The sequence below is a fragment of the Hyaena hyaena genome, unplaced genomic scaffold (assembly GCF_003009895.1).
Source record: "Hyaena hyaena isolate Hyena2069 unplaced genomic scaffold, ASM300989v1 scaffold_199, whole genome shotgun sequence".
NCBI classification, from domain to species: Eukaryota; Metazoa; Chordata; class Mammalia; order Carnivora; family Hyaenidae; genus Hyaena; species Hyaena hyaena.
The window spans coordinates 1,061,657-1,075,418 of NW_024080831.1; the positions used below are offsets into that span (position 1 = coordinate 1,061,657).

A 13,762-nucleotide genomic window follows, 5' to 3' on the forward strand; every position below is an offset into this window, starting at 1 on the left:
TAACCGACTAAGCCACCCAGGCGCCCCAAAAGCAGCTACTTTTTACATGTTATTTTAATAGCTCTTTTGTTCTCTGCCCACATCCGCCTTCCTGTTCCCTTCCAGCCCTCCTCACTCACACGTGATATTTATTCACTCACTGTCGTTCTCTCCTCTCCCAGACGCATTTGCCGTCCCTCCATTCTCAATCTCTCCATTCCTTCCACAACTCTCTGAGGGAGCTCATGGGCCTGGCTTCCCAGGAGCACATTTGCTGGCCATGAATAACTCTGGATGTTGTCCTATAGCCTCTGTGCCTTTTAATCCACGGTCTGTGGCTTCCCAGAAAATAGAAGCCACTCGGCCTGCCTGTCTGAGGGAGGGCATGTTGAAAGAGTGTGTGTGTGCCCTGTCTCCCGTGGCGGTAAGTTCCCAGGGGCCTAACATGTGGCGCAGCTTAGCCATGGTAAACATTCAGCCTGGCATTCGGTGCTACAGCAAGAGAAGCGGAGCAGAGATCTGAGCTGCCAGGGGACAGCTGCAGGCCTGATGGTGGGACCAGGTGACGGTGTCGTGTGTGGGAATCTTGCCTCCCTGAGTTCAGAGAGTGTCCCTGTGGGCAGCCACTGACTGACCCAGCTGTTTCTTTCATGCTGCAGACTCACTCCGGATACTTCTCCAGCTTGTACCCCCCTCACCAGTTCGGGCCGTTCCCGCATCACCACTCTGTAAGTGCCCCTCGGTTCAGCCCCATTGACCACTTTTCCCTCTCCTGTGGCAGACACGGCATAGGCCATGGCAGTCTGACCAGTGAATGCCCTCGGCATGAGTGCTGTGTCCTGCGTGTGCAGGGCTTCCTGCGAGTGACACATCACAGGCGTGAGCACACCAAACGACCCCAGCAGTCAAGCGTGCCAGTGGTTCTTCTGAGCGCTCGTGCTGCCCTGCTTACAAATCCATAGGTGGCAGGAAATGGGTACATACCGATGATCAAGAGAGAACATTAGGAGATGGTGTTGAGCTAAAGAACAGCATTTCTGAAGGCCTTTGAACAAAGTCTGGCCAGTGGGGGTCCCGGCATTCCCACAGACCCCTGTAGGGAGGACCACTGGTCTCCTTGGGTTGTCACCATGTGGCCTAGTCATGTAGGTTTACTTGTTCTCTTCTTTTGAATCTGATGCAACTCTGGTGAAAATACCAGTCGTGGCTACAAGGTGCAGAGTTGTTTCCCGTTCCTTCTAACAAAGTGCCTCAGGACCCTGTCCTCGGGCCAGGTATATTTAGTAACAGTATTGGTTTCTTGGATAAAGACCCAGGAGAGAGCAGTACCGATCACATTTGCATATGACAAAGCCTGTGAACAGTTTTTTGAATCCAGCACGTTCAGAGCTGCTCTAGAGGAGTTCGCATTTCAATTGTCATGTAGTGCTGCCTGTGCCCAGGCTCGCTCCTTAGGCTTCACACCTGCAGAGCCCTGGGCCACAGGAGAATCCAGGCACCGTTTCAACCGTTCCCTTGGGTATTGTGGCCACCGCAGAGCATGGCCCGTGGTAGATGCTCGGTACCTGCTGAGTGCCTGACGGAACACCTTCAGCGGGAGTGATGTCTTGTCTTGTGCTGCCCTTCCAGTATCCAGAGCAGGAGATTGTGAATCTCTTCATCCCAACCCAGGCTGTCGGTGCCATCATCGGGAAGAAAGGGGCGCACATTAAACAGCTGGCTCGATTCGCTGGGGCCTCCATCAAGGTAAAGCTGCCCTCAACAGCCACCTGTTTCCCCCCCTCTTCCGTCACCAGCCCCCACCCCATGTGCCTTGTCCCTTCTGCTAGTCCTGGGCAGCGCTGACTCCTTCCGGGGACAGACTCACAGGATCTGGCAAATTGGCCTCCGAGATTAATCCCATCTGCTCTCATCTTTACCTCTCTCATTCCTTTCTTACTCAACTAACAACTGAATTAGAAAAATTACTAGTAACAGACAAGCCAACCCACTCCTGTTTGGGCTACCATAGTCTTCTTTTCAAGAAGATAAAGCAAAAAAAAAAAAAAAGAGAGAGAGAGAGAGAAAGAAAAAGGCTGAGTGTTTTTCTAAACCCCTGAGCTAAAGGGGCAGACTTCAGCAGAGGTCATTTTCACTTCACTGTTATCAGTGCTTTGAGGCTTTCATTAGTTCTCTGCTTCACAAATCCTCCAGAAAGTAGTTTGGATGAGAAACTTTTTGGAAAGTTATAAAATCGTAGGTAAACAAAAGCTGGTGTCACAGCCGGATAGGCAGTCCTGGGACTGCACAGAGCGGCTCAGGAAGGAAGGCCCCTTGATTTATGGAAATGGTAGCGAGTGCAGTTACAGACCCACATCCTGCTCCCGCGGAGCGCGATGTGAAGAAGCATCCGAGAAGCTGAAAGGGAAGGATTATTCGACCCTGGTCCTGCTCCAAGCCCAGCTATCGGCTCTGACTCACAAGCAGAATGCTGAGCACGTCCCAAGCCTCATGAAACACTTTTGAAAACAGAGTTTCCGTTGTTACGTAAAATAATTTGCTACCATGGGACAACCCGGAATTCCGAGCGAGAAGTCTCATGACTTGGAGAGAAAGAATGCTTGCGCCTTCTCCCCAAGAAGAGCTGGAATTTCTCCCACAGCAAGTGTGTTGGAGAAAAAGCAAAAACAGAACATTTTGTGTAGTGCAGCCCAAGGATTGCAGGAAGACCATCACAGAATATTATTTAGGTAAATCATTTCCCGTCTGGGGCCTCAGCTCTATCACCTGCAAGGCGCAGAGACAGGGTGGGAGCCCTGAGGTGCGGGCGGACTGCAGCACAGCACCCAGGGGGTCCGTGGCTCCCAGCAGGCTCCTTGCGGCTGAGACCCCAGCCTACCTGCCGGCGGCCATGGACAGGTAGTGTGGAGGACCACTGGGCCGGCCGTGCCACTCGCTCCGCACTCACTGTTGCCCATAAGGAACCAGGGCCCAGAGGGTTTCATTGAGTGTTGAAGGCCACAAACGTAAAGAATACAAGAGCCAACATTTGACCAGGTGATCCAGTCTCTGGTCCATTGGGTTGTTTTGTTTTTTTTCCACCACAGCACCCTGAGTGCTATGCCAGAGTCACTCCCAGCGGCCGTCAGGACAATATCAGAGAGGGCAATCCCTTGGGCTCCAGCCCACAGCTTCCCCACCATCCTTCTGTGGCCCAGCAAGGTTGAACAGTGGTATGTCACCTGGCTCTGGCCTCTGATGGGCAGACACAGGGGGCAGGACCAGGGCAACAGAATGGGCTCTGCAGGCTGGCAGTGCCCCGTCATCCTTTACGCTGCACACAGCCTCCTGCTTCTTCAGCCGCCGCCCTCTTTCCCGGCGCCTGCCTCTCTCCATAGCAGAGTAAAGGAGAGAAAACCATGGAAGTCAAGTATTGGTGACAGAAATTTCCTACTTTAAAAAATCAGTCCCGTCTTTGTTATTTTCAGCAGGACTCTGAAAGCATTTTCTCTAAAGCAAAGTAGATAATCTCACTGTCTTCAGGGACCACAGCTAGAGGCACGTTAGATGCTGCCAGGGCAGGGAGAGAGCTGCACACTCATGTGGGGGAGCTGAGCGCTGGCAGGGGCTGGGCTGAGGTGAGGTCGGGAAGGCACGCCCTAAGATGCTTTGGTTACAGACGAGAGCTGGGCTCCCTGCAGAGCATCCAGCAGGCATTGGGATGCCAGCCAAAACTCCCGGGCTGTCCTCCAGCCCCCGCTCCCCCTGGGCTCGCCCTGGGATCTCGGCAGTCACCTCACCTCTGGGTTCCCCTTCCTGGTACTGTCAAGGGAGTTTGCTGGCGGACTAGCATTCCCAAACTGCAGGAGCACACGAGTAGCTCTTGGACTGCTGGTGGGCTGGTGAATGTGAGTCAGTCAGGAGATGGGGTGTCGGTTTCAGAAGCTGAACAAGGCAGCCCGGAGTCACTAGGAGGTGGACAGCGCCTCCAGAACTGATTTGGGTGGGTGAGGGCTGGAAACACGTGGGTGCTCCAGGCTCCCTTGTGTACTCTTTGGGAGAAGGACCAGACGCAATGTGTTCTGGGGATCTACAAGCAGAGGCAGGGGTTTTCCCACCAAGGATCTCGAGGGCGTGGCCTGCCAAAAGGTCCCCGTCCGCTAGGACCACTGCGATCCATCTTGGCTTTTAGGCTGAGGCTGCTGCCCTGCAGTTGAAGGCTGGCGAGTAATCTGCCCACACAAAGAGAAGTCATCCCAAATGCTCAGGGCTTGGTGGCCTGTGTGTCACATTCGTTCCTGTGCCAGAGGATCAGGGCCAGAGCCCTTTCTGAAGGTCCTGGGGGCGGGGGGGGGGGGGGTTATAGTGAGGAGGTTCTGGGTGTGTCCTGACTATAAAGCTGCGGCAGCGACACAGAACTGTGAAGCCCCTAAACAAAATTAACCCCCGTGGGGGTCGAGGTCTTCCAGGGGGGATGCCCAGAATTGAGGCACAGCAGTTAGCGGTGAATTACATTCACCATGAACATCACCTTCTCGAGGCTCGGTCTCAGATTGGTGTGTCTCCTGAGCCACTGGCTGTTTTTTCCCCCTTTAGGAACACCGTGACCTTATAACTGAGGTTTCTGTTTATATTTTTGCTCTTGGCTTAAAAACTGAGTCTGGCTCACCTCAGGCAGGTGTATAGGACCTTATGAAATACATTTGGGTACTAACCCCGTTCCTGGTTCATTCGCAAATGGTGTACTCTTTACTCATTTTACTTTAAATTAACTTTAGTTTTGCTACACTGTTTTTTATTTTAAAACTATCTTAATGATTTTCAGAGTAAGGCAGGGTATGCAGAAAGGAATATAAAGTGAGTCTAACAATGCCAACAACCAAAAAAACATGCTTGCTTGGTGGGTCATTTGAGTTGTTACAAGAGAACTCACACACCCAAATCTAGCAGATAGACTCACAAACAGAAGGCAGCATTGAGCTTGCCGGATTTTACCTCCAAATGTCACAGATGAGGACGTGGAGGCCGAGGAGGGGAGGGATTGGCAGAGCAGACACTGGGACCAGGCTGACCTCATCCCTGCCCTGGTGCTGTCACGCTCGCTTCCTGTGCCACAGAGGAGCTGGTCTGGGCCACTCAGGCCTTAGCGCAACTCTCCCTTGCAGCCGATTGCCTCTGTGAGCTGAGAATTAGAACCGGGGCGCCTTTCCTGCAAGCTGGCTCCATATTAGTGCCTCTTTGGACTAGCCCTTACCCGCTCTGGGCCCTGGGTGGGCTGGCTGAGCCTACACCTCCCTCTTCGTCCCAGAGCTCTTGACTCCCTTGGCTCGGTAAAAGGAAGCCAGTCATTGCCAGCGCTCAGGCAGGAACAGGCAGGAGCTCCTGGTACTGGTTAGTCAAAGACCCAAATCTGATACTAGGCACTGTGGTGGTAACTTCCTAAGCCCCAGAGTGGAAAGCAACAGGTGCAAAGGCAGAAACCACACCGTAATCTCTTGCTAGTGTGTGTGCACCATGCACCAGACAAGAAAGGGGACTGGGGACCACAGCCCCACAGTAGCGTTTTCCTCTTGCCTTGTAAACTGCAGATTGCCCCAGCGGAAGGCCCAGATGTCAGCGAAAGGATGGTCATCATCACCGGCCCACCTGAAGCCCAGTTCAAGGTCAGTCCCAGAGGCCACCTCAGCCCTGCAGGAGCTGGTGGCAGCCACCTCAGAGGCATGTCCAAGACTTCTTGGGAGGCCCCACCTCCATTTCCCTTCCTGCTGCTGCTCACTAGTCTCAGACTCACGCTGTCTTGCCTCCCTCCAGGCTGTTCCGTGGAGCTCTGCTTGGAGCACTCCTTCCCTTCTCTCATGGAAATGTAGATTGTCAGTGCCTACTTCAGATGGCACTCCTCTGGGCTATCGCTGACCCCTTAGTCATGGCTTTGAGGATAAGTGTCTCAGACTCCTTTAGTCTTTTATACCCTTCAGACTATGGGGGCATAACCATGGGATAGAAGAGGAAAGAGCAGTAGCTTGTTGGAAGTTGTTTGGTGGGGTGCATTTGTTTTTGTCTTTTTTTCCCTCTAGGAAAATTATAAATTGAGTTTTCTAAAAGAAGCATATATATAAAAGTATAGTCCTTATCATTAAAAATACTTAAAATTTGAGAGAACATTAACATACCTGGAAACGTTTCAGAACAATAACCCCTCAGCTCATGAGTGGATAAACAAAATGTGATCTATGCACTCAGGACATTAGTCAACCATAAAAAGGAGCAAAATTGTGATGCATGCTACAGCGTGGATGAACCTAGAAAACAGTGCATGAAGTGAAAGCAGACACACACAAAAGGCTGCATATTATATGGGTCCATTTATATGAAATGTCCAGCAAAGGTAAATCCATAGAGACAGAAAGTAAGGGCTGGGGAAGGGACGAACGGGGATTGCCTGCTCGGTATGGCGTTTTTCTCTGGGGGACTGGGAGACAGGTGTCCTCAATAGTGGTGACGGCAGCCTAAGGAGGTGAATACACCAAAACCTATTGGAGTGTACACTTTAAAATGGTGGATTTTAGGCTCTATAAATTATATCTCAATTTTTATAGTTTTTTTTGTTTTATTTTTTAAACCAGAACCTCTAGCTGCACTGGCTGGAGTTAAGACATCAGAAAGCAGCCCCAGTCACTCCATCCTTTTGTATCCCGGGGTCTAAATAAACCATGGTGGGAGGAAGTTAAGGATCCCCTGGACAGATTCGTTCAGCCAGGCGTCTGTAGATGCTGGGGATGAGGGAATAAGACCCAGTTCTGCCCCCTCACCACCTCCCCCAGCCCCACACACAAAGCTTCTAAAGGCAGGGTCAGGGACATTCCTCGAGTGTGGCAGGGAAGCAGGGTACACAGCACCCCCCCCGTCCCGTCCCCCTGCCCCGTGCGGCCCTGGTGAATTGGGGCTGGGGGTGTGCAGGCCTGGGCTCACTGGTTCTGATAGCAGCACAGCAAAGTAGGCCAACGGGCATCTGAGAGTCACCAGTCACACCTTGCTCTGTCAGGCCCAGGGGCGGATCTTTGGGAAACTGAAGGAAGAAAACTTCTTTAACCCCAAAGAAGAGGTGAAGCTGGAAGCCCACATCAGAGTGCCCTCTTCTACAGCTGGCCGGGTGATTGGAAAGGGCGGCAAAACCGTAAGTTTGCTCTGAGCTGGCTTCATCTTCTGGGCTGATCCCCTCCCAGAGGCCTGATTGCCCTCAGACCCCCATTGGCTCTTGAAGGACATTCTTCCAGGGCTGAAGCCCCAAATCCGTGGTACTGAGCCAGGCCACCGAAAACACCAGGGTCCTGTGCCTAGAAATACAGCATCTCATCCACATGCTGGAAAATGAAGGTCCTCCCCGAAGAGGAGGCTGCCTCCTGCCCCCTTTAAATCCACATAGAGCAGCAGGAAAATACTAGGGAATAGAGCCCCACCCAGTGGATACCTACTTAGCAGACTGTCATCTTCTCTAAATTCACACTAAGAGGCCTGCAGGGTCTGGTGTCCTACACTCTCCTCTTACTTTTCATACTCTCCCTCCTGCAGATTCTGTCTTCTGGCTCTTTCCCAAACCTGCCCATCTGTTACAAGGGAGCTGGGTTAGCAACCGGGTGGTGGGGGAAAAAGGAAACACTTAAAAAAAAAAAAAAAAAGTGAAGGTTTTCAACATGAAGGTGGCAGCAACACAGAATGCCAGAGAATCCATTCTAAAGCCTGTAGGAATGAGCAGATAGTCTGTCAGACACAGAAGTGATCTAGAACATGACTTACTGGCGGGATATGACCCGGGAAGCCTGTGCACACTAGCAAGGTGACAGTGGTGGGTGGCAGGAATTTGAGGGATCTCTAGTTGTGTGTGCACATGCACACACCTGCTATTTTCTTTACACAGAGAGTCTTACTGAGGACTCAAAGCCAAGTTCTAGATACAGTGAGTCATCTCTACACAAAAGAATAAAGTTGAATAGCTTGTGGATTACTCCCCACATCCAGGAATGTGACCAGTATCAGAGGCCAGTTAGAAGGCACCAGGCAAAAGAGAGCAATAGCCCTTGGGGAATTAGACTCCCGAGCTCTTTGATCTCCTATTTGGTCATTTTAGAACCCATCACTGAATTCTGTGCCTCCCCCGACCCCCAGAGACTGTCGGCCATCCACTGGGCCTCACCAACCCCACCTGTGTGTTCAGCAGCCTGCCAGGGCCTGGGGTGAACCCCGGGGCAGTGTAGGCTTCTTGAGCACAGAGTGCAGGAGGTGGGCGCTGGGTGAGGGAGAGCAGCCTGGGCTGGCTGCTTTCTGCAGGTCACCAGCTCGGAACTGCAGTGGCTAGGAGGAAAGGTAACAGCCTAGCGGCTGAAGCAGCATACGTAGGACTCAGAGGCAGGGATGAAAATGAAGAGCAGGCATCAGCACAAGGCCTGATTAGAAAGGAAAGTTTCCTTTGATGAGCCTGAGAGAGGTGATGTCAGCTTGTGGCTGGTACCCAGACAGCACGCCCCGTGGTGATTTTCATTCCTTGGTGATGGGAGAGCCTGGGTCACCGCGAGCATGTGCAGGAACCGCACCGCAGGGACTCCAGAATCAGAATTCAGCCCCAAAAGAAGCTCCAGGGAGTCTGAGACTGGACCTTCCCAGGGCCTCCCATTGAGTCTCCCAGGGCTCAAACCAGTGTGGCCCCGTGTGACCAGGGGCTGGGAAGCCCCCAGACGTGTCCTAGACTGAAGGAAAGGAGAGTAGCCTCTAGCCACCTTGCCCTGCAGCACCCCCTCTCCCACTGCCTCCTGACCCCACGTTGCTCCCTTCACAGGTGAACGAACTGCAGAACTTAACCAGTGCAGAAGTCATCGTGCCTCGTGACCAAACGCCGGATGAAAATGAGGAAGTGATCGTCAGAATTATCGGGCATTTCTTTGCTAGCCAGGTACCTGTGCTGTGAGGGTCTGGTGCCTCCTGCCAGTCTCTCTCCGTTCTGAGCTGCTGGAGGCCTGTCAGGTTGGCCATGCCCTGCACACACTCCCCACCCCCTCACCCCCCACGCACAGATGGAAGCTCTTCCTGGCTCTTGGGGGACTGCCTACAGGACAGGGGAAGTGGCTCCCCACCTTCTCACCCCTGCTCTCCCCCAGGCACTCCAGGGGAGCTTGAGGAAGAGCCTAGCACTTCGAAGTCAAGCCAAGCACATCTCAAGCCCCCTGAAATGCTAAAGCATAAGGTCTCCCTTTCCTTTGCTGCCTCCTCAGACATCAGTCATCGTGTTCCCCTGGTGGCAACCACATTCCAGGCAAGGACCCCGCCTCGGGGTACCCCAGTCAGGCTTTGAGAACCAGCATGGGTGCCACAGTTCCACTGTTATGAGTTAAACATGGTCATTGCAGGAGACCTTCGTTTCTCTGCTGTCCTTCCCCATCTCACCATGACATCCCCCATCAGGACACAGGGCCACGTCTCTCTCATTCAGAAGGACCACTGACTCGGCATCATGTAGCCTGGTTCTTTCTGATGCTTTTTATTTATTTATTTATTTATTTATTTATTTATTTATTTATTTATTTATTTTAAGAGAAGAGCTAGAATGTGTGTGTGCATGTGTGGAGGAGGGGGCAGAGATGGGTGGAGAGAGAATCCCAAGCAGGCTCCACAAGGGCTTGAACTCATGAACCAAGAGATCATGACCTGAGCTGAAAGCCAGAGTCGGATGCTTAAGTGAGTGAGCCACCCAGGCGCCCCTCTTTCTGATGCTTTTTGTCGCTTGGGTGTGGGGATAGGGCAATCCCAGTCCTTGCCCTAAACCAGTGAGGGTGATCTAAGCTTACACCAAAGCTTTGGCTGAGTGCTCAGCTTGCTTTCCCAGAGCCGTGCCAGGAGACCTGTCTGTGTGGGCAAGGCCCTTGCACGTGGCTGCTCTCCCGTGCCCCTTCCTAGGGCCAGAGCCCCGGCCACATGACCCCTCCGGTGCCCTGGGAATGTGTGAGAACTGCCAGGTTCTCACAGGTGTGCAGCCTCAGAGCTCTCCCTGCACTAGAGTCCAACGGGGGTGGGGTGAGGGGCCAGGTTTGGGCTCACATGTTTTCTCTAGTTGTGCAGGGTAGAGTGTGTGGGCCAGTTTGTCACAGCCTGCCCATTCCCATTTCTTGTCTGTCTCTCCTGGCATCACACTCATGTTCTTCCTAGGGACTCCAGAAAGGTGGGTGTGGCAGCCCTAACGGCTACCACGTGTGTAGTGGGAGGGGGACTGCTGTCTGACCTCCACAAGGCCCCCTCCTCACTGGTTCCCTGGCTCTGCTTCCTGGCTTATCTATCCATCAACCACCTGGAAGCTTCTGGGTTCCCACCTCCTTATCCTGCACCCAGCTGCCTCGTAGTAGGGGTGGGGGGGGGGCCGTGCCACTTTAGGCAGAAAAGGCCCCCGGAGTGAGGGCCTCAGCAAGTAGACAGTTTTCTGAGCTTCCCACGCCTTTCCCCAAGTCCCAGCCCCACCCACCCGCCCCCACTGCTTGTCCTCAGAACCGGGTTCCTTTTTCTCCCCTGTCCCCTCCTCTCCCTCGCTGCAGACTGCACAGCGCAAGATCAGGGAAATTGTACAACAGGTGAAGCAGCAGGAGCAGAAATATCCTCAGGGAGTCGCCTCACAGCGCAGCAAGTGAGGCTCCCACAGGCACCAGCAAAACAACGGATGAATGTAGCCCTTCCAACACCTGACAGAATGAGACCAAACACAGCCAGCCAGCTCGGGAGCAAACCAAAGACCATCCTGAGGAATGAGAAGTCTGCGGAGGCGCCGGGGACTCTGCAGAGGCCCTGAGAACCCCGGGGCCAGGAGGTGGGGGGGCGGGGGTCAGACCGGGCCCCTGCCCGGCCTCCTGCCTCCCCCAGGGCCTCTGCAGGCTCCCCAGCCATCCACTGCACCGTCACTCGGATCTCTCCCTCCCTCCTCCCACGCTATCCCTTTTAGTTGAACTAACATAGGTGAACGTGCTCAAAGCAAAGCAAAATTCACACCCTTTTCTTTTTGTGGAAATTGTCTCTGTACATGTGTGTACATATTAGAAGGGAAAAGATGTTAAGATATGTGGCCTGTGGGTGACACAGGGTGCCTGCAGCGTTAATATATTTTAGAAATAATATATCAAATAACTCCACTAACTCCAAGTTTTAATCAACTATTAATTTTTTTTCTTTTTAAAGAGAAAGCAGGCTTTTCTAGACTTTAAAGAATCAAGTCGTTCTTTGGGAGGTCTAATGGTTTAGAGTAAGGAGCTTCGAGACCACCCACACAAATTCACCCGAGGGGACTCGGAAGGACACTCACAGCAGTTCTGGACCACCTGTGTACGTCAACAGAAGGGATACCGTCTCTCTGAAGAGGAAACTCTGTCTCTCTTCATCCCTGTCTAGCTCACGCACCCATTTCTCTTTGCTTCACAGGTTTTAAACTGGTTTTTTGCATACTGCTATATAATTCTGTCTCTCTCTGTTTATCTCTCCCCTGCCTTCTCTCCCTCCCCTTCTTCTCCATCCCCATTCTTTTTAATTCCCTCATCCCTCTTTCTCAATTCCCAGTATCTACGCACCCCCCAGGCAAAGCAGTGCTCTGAGTATCACATCACACAAAAGGAACAAAAGCGAAACACACAAACCAGCCTCAACTTACACTTGGTTACTCAAAAGAACAAGAGTCAATGGTACTTGTCCTAGCATTTTGGAAGAAGAAAACAGGAACCCATCAAACCAACCAACCAAACAAAGAAAAATTCCACAAAGAAAGAATGTATTTTGTCTTTTTACATTTTGGTGTATAAGCCATCAATATTCAGCGAAATGATTTCTTTCTTTTTAAAAAAAAAAAAAAAAAAAAGTGGAGGAAAATAGCAATTTACACGAGGTCGTTGGCCCAGGGCGTTAAATTTACAGATTTTTTTAAAGGAGAAAAACACACAAAAAAAGCTACCTCAGGTGTTTTTTACCTCAGCACCTTGCTCTTGTGTTTCCCTTAGAGATTTTGTAAAACTGATAGTTGGAGCATTTTTTTATTTTTTTAATAAAAATGAGTTGGAAAAAACTAAGATATCAACTGCCAGCCTGGAGAAGGTGACAGTCCAAGTGTGCAACAACTGTTCTGAATTGTCTTCCGCTAGCCAAGAACCTATATGGCCTTCTTTTGGACAAACCTTGAAAATGTTTATTAAAAAAAAAAGAAAGAAAAAAAAAACAGAGAGAGAAAATATTGGAGATGTCCTGAATTTCAATAGGGTACGCGCCATTAGGGCTTTTTGCGCTAAAGGATGAACATGTACTGGTTTATGTGAACAAGCCATTTTACCACCAGACTGCAATGCCAGTTTCCTCTACTGCAAACAGTGTTCTGTGACAAAAACAAAAACAAACAAAAAAAAATGAAATATATCCAGCTAACAAGATCCTGGTGTCTTGGTCTCTTATTTTACTAAGCATTGCCTGTCCTGAGGTGTCAGCAGAATTCCAGCTCTGAAGGACTTAGGGAAATGGGCAGCCACTGAGGAGGCAGGCTTCTCCAGGACGTTTTCTGGAAGAAGCTAAACTAAGTCAGAGGTGCTCAAAGTGTGGCCCCCAACTGGCAGCATCAGTATCACCTGGGAACTTGTTGGAAATGCAGATTCTTGGGGTCCACCCTGAATCAGGAATTCTGAGGGGCCCCTCAGTTTGTTTCAGCAAGCCCTCTGGGTGATTCCTGTGTGTGCTGGAGGTTGACAGCCACGGAACCGGAGGGACGGACGGGCTGCATGTCAAGGTAGGTGAGACCGGCCCCTAGCTTTAGGGAACTGTAAGCCTAGCCAGGAAAGAGTTGAATTTTATGTGGGGAAGTGTGAGGGCATAATATGGCTGACAGCTTAAGGGATGGAGGTAGTCGTCCCTCCCCAGAAGCCCAGATTGTAAGTATTCCAAAGTATTCCAGGGGGCAGACACAGGCAGGGCAGCCTTAGACTCGGGGGGCGGGGGGGGTCGCGTGCGGTACTGGACACTCCCACAAATGTGTTGTGAAAAGGTTGGATGAGAATGGAAGCCCGCGCAACCTGAGGAACTGAGGTGAAACCTGCCAGAGGTGGTCAGTCAGGCTTTTGGGGGTACTTGTTCAGGGCACAGCAAGGACAGATGCAGGGGAGCTGATGGGCTTGCAGAATAGCCACACCCCCCTTCTAACAAACTCGGAAGGCTCTCGAATCACTTAAAATTTGTCCCTCACTGATGTTCTTTCTGTCCCCATTCCTCATTTTCTCATCATTCCAACTTCTGTGATGCTGTTTGTGCTTTTAAGGTTTCCAGCACTTCAATGCCAGCTGATCCTCTCTCTGCTGCGGCTGGTGTGCATATGGGCAGGACAGACTGTCCAGCCCTGGGGCTCCCCCTTCCCTTTCGGACTCCAGCCCACTGCCCTCTTGGAGAAATCAACCACAGGTTGACAGTCTGAGAGAAGCCACAGGGCTATTTCTGAAAGCTGTGTCCTGGGTTGAGGGGTTCCTTGTTAGGATGAACAGAGAAAGGGCTTTAAATATAGGCTCATGGGCCTGGTAACTAATCTGTCAAGATGAGAAATCAGGGTGAGAGAAGACACAGGAGCCTCCAAAATGCACTTAGCTCTACTTCTCAGGTTGCCAGGGGCAGAATCTGAGGTTTAACTCTAGCTCCTAAACTGCAGCAAAATCTAGTAGAATCTAGCTCCTAAACTGCCCATCTGCACAGTCATCATCCCTGAACACGTGAGAGAAAGACAGGGAAGGAAGTGGTGAGGTGATGCCTGTCCTGC

At 51.5% G+C, this 13,762-nt stretch overlaps 1 protein-coding gene across 4 annotated transcripts in view; it reads left to right on the forward strand.

The window, feature by feature from the left end:
• IGF2BP2 (insulin like growth factor 2 mRNA binding protein 2) overlaps nucleotides 1-12,398 on the forward strand; it is a 162,498-nt gene extending 150,100 nt beyond the window's left edge. For 2 of the 4 annotated variants that reach the window (XM_039241723.1, XM_039241725.1), the window contains 6 exons: nucleotides 639-707; nucleotides 1,609-1,725; nucleotides 5,547-5,621; nucleotides 7,001-7,132; nucleotides 8,789-8,902; nucleotides 11,542-12,398. In XM_039241723.1, coding sequence (XP_039097654.1) covers nucleotides 639-707; nucleotides 1,609-1,725; nucleotides 5,547-5,621; nucleotides 7,001-7,132; nucleotides 8,789-8,902; nucleotides 11,542-11,676 — 642 coding nt within the window. In that variant the 3' untranslated portion in view covers nucleotides 11,677-12,398. Of the gene's footprint in view, nucleotides 1-638; nucleotides 708-1,608; nucleotides 1,726-5,546; nucleotides 5,622-7,000; nucleotides 7,133-8,788; nucleotides 8,903-10,532 lie in introns of all 4 variants that reach the window. The other 2 variants (XM_039241724.1, XM_039241726.1) reach the window with 1 other exon arrangement.
• Nucleotides 12,399-13,762: the final 1,364 nt, after the last annotated feature.